The 4,670-nt window shown below is 49.0% G+C and overlaps 1 protein-coding gene across 4 annotated transcripts; it reads right to left on the bottom strand.

Moving 5' to 3' along the window:
• Positions 1-535: 535 nt before the first annotated feature.
• LOC131223107 (putative clathrin assembly protein At2g25430) lies at positions 536-3,156 on the bottom strand. Of its 4 annotated transcripts, none has more exons than XM_058218413.1 (2): positions 2,903-3,156; positions 536-2,803 (listed from the first exon to the last, which is right to left on the bottom strand). In XM_058218413.1, the coding sequence occupies exon 2, from the start codon at positions 2,727-2,729 to the stop codon at positions 810-812; it is 1,920 nt and encodes a 639-aa protein (XP_058074396.1). In that variant the 5' UTR covers positions 2,730-2,803; positions 2,903-3,156; the 3' UTR covers positions 536-809. The 4 variants fall into 4 exon arrangements, with proteins under 4 accessions (XP_058074396.1, XP_058074398.1, XP_058074397.1 ...); XM_058218415.1 differs by having other exon boundaries at positions 536-2,793; XM_058218414.1 differs by having other exon boundaries at positions 536-2,759.
• Between the last annotated feature and the right edge of the window lie 1,514 nt (positions 3,157-4,670).

Genomic DNA, 4,670 nt, shown 5'->3' with positions numbered 1-4,670 from the left:
TTTCACTGGGTCCGCGTCAATAGAACCCCAACCCCAACTCAAAATGGTGTGACGTAAGCTTCCCCTTTGACCTAAACGAGATCACGAGTCAAGAGGTGTCCAGATCCAAAATTTAAGATCACAACCGCTCCATCCAACCGCCTGTTAATTGATAGTAGAATAGACATGCAAGTTGGGACGGCAAATCCAGACAACCCATAGCTGAAAATCCCATCAGACTGAAGATCATAGCCACCAGTTTCTTTGAATCTTGATCTTCGACAGTTTTCAGTATTACTACCCATTTCAAAGCCAGTATTAGTATAGCTGGTACAGTCTGTTTGCTGTGGTTCACAAGGAACATGACCCACTAAATGGACAGCCTGGATCCACAGCCCCACCTGCACCATGTCATAGAATGCAAAACCTACTTCCGTGATTAGACTCGCTGCTAACCATCCCTCTTTTATAACACAAAACACCCAACTCAAACATTTAAAAAGAATCCCAACAACAATCAAACTCCATTCTAACAATGCAAGCAAATCTACTCCAATGAACCAAAAACAACCAATTGAATAGAAGATGAAACACAAGATAAGAAAGAAATAGAGAGAACCAACAGACCTCCTGTTGTCTATAAGCCCATACAAACTCATTAAAACTTACAAAGCATGAGCAGCCACCTCCCAAACAATCTCTATTTCATTCTCTCCCTCTCTCTCTCTCTCAAACACAAACACAAACATGATAGCCATTAATCGAGATAAAAATTTAAGCTAATCCCATGCAAAACAGCAGCTTCAGTGTGGTTTTATACACTAGCAAAATCAATAAGGTGCATAGTACCCACCTCCATTGACGTGTGGCATCGGCATGGGCATCCCATAAGGCATCGGCATGGGGGGAGCCGCCGTGGTGTAGAACCCATTGCCACCTATCTTCGCCAAGCCAACCTGTCCTTGCATACCATCCCGCGCGTACTGCTGCCACAGCAGCTGCTCCTGTGTCAGCAACTGCTGCTTCTTTTCCATGTCTGCCATCTGCACATATGGTGGTGGTGGGACGATCAGCGACGCCGCAAATGGATCCTGCCCCACCGTCTGGACGGTGCCATCAGGAGCTGGCAATGCTAAAACTGGTGTCTTGCTAGGTCCTGGCAATGCAACGCTGCTGGCGCTCCCTCCTGTGTTCGCTTGGGCACTCACATGCTGCCTCACGGCGCCCTGATCATACATCCCATTCAACAACAGCGGATCGAATCCGCCTGCCAATGCTGCCTTCTGCTTATTAAGATTGCTCGCTGATTCAACCAGGGCAAGCTCCCAATCGGCTTTTCCGCCCTCAGCGGCAGGTGTCTGCCACGCCGAAGTCACTTCAGACTCCCCATTCGATGGGAAGGCTTCCCATGACCCATTTGCACCATTTGCCCCCGGCGCACCAGAGAAAAGAGCCAGAGCAAACCTATTGCCCTGATCATCAGCAGATATTGCATCGTCCCTGAGATTCAAAAGATCTGCTTCGCTCTGTTCTGGCTGCTTTACAGGCGCTGGTTTCTCCTCCCGGGGAGGCTCCTCATAATCAGATGGTGCGGGTAGTGCCTTGATGCTGTTCATATCCGGCGCTGGCTCCTCGTGAGCCACCTCCGGTGGCGGGACCACCTCTCTCTCTGGGCTCTTTGGCCTCCTAGCCCTATCCCTCATGAACTCCTCCAGTGTCTCCAACAGCTTATCTGTGATCCTCTGCACCTCTGGATATTCAGATGATCGGGCCACACCTGTGTCCTTACACCACGCATAGAATGCCGCCAGCTCGTCGATCTGCTTGGCGGCCCGAGCATAGGCCTCAAACGCCTTAACACATTCAGGGTACTCCATGTCAAAGAAGCGGTCGAGCAAAACTGCCAAGATCTCGCAGATGTCAGCATAGAGCTGGAAACTCTCCTTAACAACAGGGTACAGAGCGATGAGGACCATCCGGCTGTTCTTGGCCGTACCAGTGGGCCGGCACGCCAAGAACCGATCCAGCAGCAGCTGCATCTGGTTCATCCGCCCCAGCACCCGCTCCGGCTTCATATCCCGGAGCGGGGTTATTGGCTGCTGCTGCTGCTGCGGACTCCGGTCGTTCCGTGGCGGCGGGCTCGAGTAATCCCCATAACCCGAAGGAGACCGTCCATGACCGCCGTATCCACTGCCGCTGCCATTATACGAATCGAATTCCCCATAATCCGAATGCCGCCTGCGTAACTCCCTATCGCCAGCACCGCTCCCGCCCTGCTTCTTCTCATACACCGAACACTCCAGCCTCTGATCCAGATACAGCGCATATGTGCGAACGAACGCCGAGTGGTCCCACGAATTGGAATGCGCCTCGTCGCGGAAATCGGACATATTCAGCAGCCGGGTTCCGCGGCGTGTGGCGTAAAGGATCTCCTGCTGGAAGCTGGGATCGCCGTCCGCCAGCAGCCGGTGGACCAGCGTCAGGGACTTGAGGGCGACGATCCAGTCGCGCGTTTTCCCCAAACGCTTCGAGACCATGGAGACGCAGGCATTGACGTAGCCCCTCGAATACGAAGTAAGGGTCAGGATCTCGCGCACGTGCCTCTCGTCGGCCGGATCGTCGTCGTGGCTGGTGGCCTTGACGATCGCGACGTCGAGATCGGGGGCCGTGTTGCTGGACACCTTTGCAATGCCGATACTCGTCTGATCCTTCACCGCTCCGATCGCCTTCCGGATCGTGCTCGGTGCCATAATTCACCCCTTTCTATTCCTTCAAACCCTCTTCCGTACAATCAGTTCCGATTTTTAGACGGATCTATAAATTTCTACTCAGAATCGATTCTTCAATGAATAAAAGTCTCCAGAAGTAGATAAATTCAAGAGATTTCGATAGAAATGGAAAGGAGAGAGGAGAGACCGAGTACCTGAGCCGTAAGATTTCTCCGATCTATGCACGGACGGCTCCGATCTGCAGAGCGATAAGGCTCAATTCGTTGACTCAGCTGGATCAGAAGACTGTAGAGGAAACGGAGAGAAGGAATTTGAATAGATCTCCGCCGAAAAAGGTGGGGCAGAAAATGGGAAGGATAGATAAGAAGAGATCTGATGTTTTTCCTTCTTCTCCGGCTTTGGTAGCTTCCCTAGTTTTTTATTCACCTTTCTATCAAATCGCGCGGAGCGGAGCCGGCAAATATTAATATGCTTCTTTTAAATGTAAACTTCAAGTCCGGAAGCCCTTGTTGAATCTCAACCGTTGTTTATCTTCTAGCGGATTCGTCGGTGGAGTGTCCAGAGCGCGTGCGGTATTGAAGTTTCTTTAAAGGTCACTTTCTGTAGACGTGGTCACTTGGTAGACTGGGAATAAATCGCGCCGATGACTCGGCCCGGTGGCACGTGCGACGCCGCATGAGAGCTGCGATGGGCTCGTTTGCGAGACTGGATTAGGTGCGGCCCTTATCGTGGGGCCCACCTTGATGTATTTATTCTATTTTTTCACTCCGTCCATCCGTTTTGCCCCATTATTTTGGGCATAAACACGAAAATAAAGCATTTCCAATTCTCAGTTAAACCATTCCATAGGAAATGACAGTGATTTATTCTTAATGAACTACAGAAGTTTTGGATCAAGATCATATTTGTTTTTATCTCTTCATCCCGTTTTACGTGGCCTTATCAAGGATTTGAATAGCAAATGAACATTACGAAACCTTACGGTAACGGTAGTGCATTCAATCATCAATATTTCTTATAACATGGTTTACTTTAGATTTCAATCTTCTTCATTTTTGGGCTCAAGCCCTAAAATAATTGGATAGAGTAGATGGACGGCGTAGATATTGCGTCGTACTCCGCCTACCTCTGGATCGGAACGGGTAGGGTCTCTGAGGGCAACGGTGATGAGTGGGTTTTATTCACACCGTTCACCCATTTTTCTATAACTTTTTAGGGTATAGGCCCAAAAATGAGGCGGATAAAAAGTCTCACGTGGACAACACAGTGGAGATTAAACTCCTACTGTCGAAAATTTATGGGAAGCCGTAGAAGTTTTGGATCGTGCTGATTTTTGTGTTTCCCTTCGTCAAGGTCTGTGTGACCTTATGAACAGGTTGGATGGCACGTAACAATCATGGTAGGCCCTAAAAAGTTTCAACGGTTGGTGTCACTGCTACTTCTTGTGGTGTGACCCACCTGAGCCTTGAATCTATTTTATTTTTTGGATTACATAGTAAAACAATATAGAAAAATGGGTGGACGGTGTGGATAAAACCCATACATCACGGTGGCCCCTCAGAGGCCCTGCCCATTCCGATCTGGAGACGGGTGGTGGTAGGACGCAATCCGCGTCCTACATCAAGTTTGACCCCAAGGTAAGGGACTCACGGTCTTGGGTCAGGTCGGGGCCGCACCTAATCCGCTGCCCTTGTTTGAGAAATAACGCGTGGTGTGCATCTAGGCCGTTAAAAACCTGGGAAATGTTGTTGATGAGCATGATGAACATAGACTGAGAGTTAAATTGGTCAGATTATCTCAACCGTTGCAATATATCAGGTGGTGATCCAAATCCAGTGGGTGAAATTAGATGGTTAAGATTGTCTGATCATATCTATTAACATTTTGCCACGACTACATATTGAGAAATATAATATTCTATATTATGCAGAAGATTAGTCACCACCATTTTACTAAACGGTG

The sequence above is a fragment of the Magnolia sinica genome, chromosome 13 (genome assembly GCF_029962835.1).
Source record: "Magnolia sinica isolate HGM2019 chromosome 13, MsV1, whole genome shotgun sequence".
In the NCBI taxonomy this organism is placed as follows: domain Eukaryota; kingdom Viridiplantae; phylum Streptophyta; class Magnoliopsida; order Magnoliales; family Magnoliaceae; genus Magnolia; species Magnolia sinica.
Note: the sequence above shows the minus strand (reverse complement) of the source record. Positions and strands in the feature narration are given on the sequence as shown.

Coding starts and splice junctions, on each gene's coding strand:
- LOC131223107 (XM_058218413.1), bottom strand. CDS start 2,729: ATGGCACCGAGCACGATCCGGAAGGCGATCGGAGCGGTGAAGGATCAG.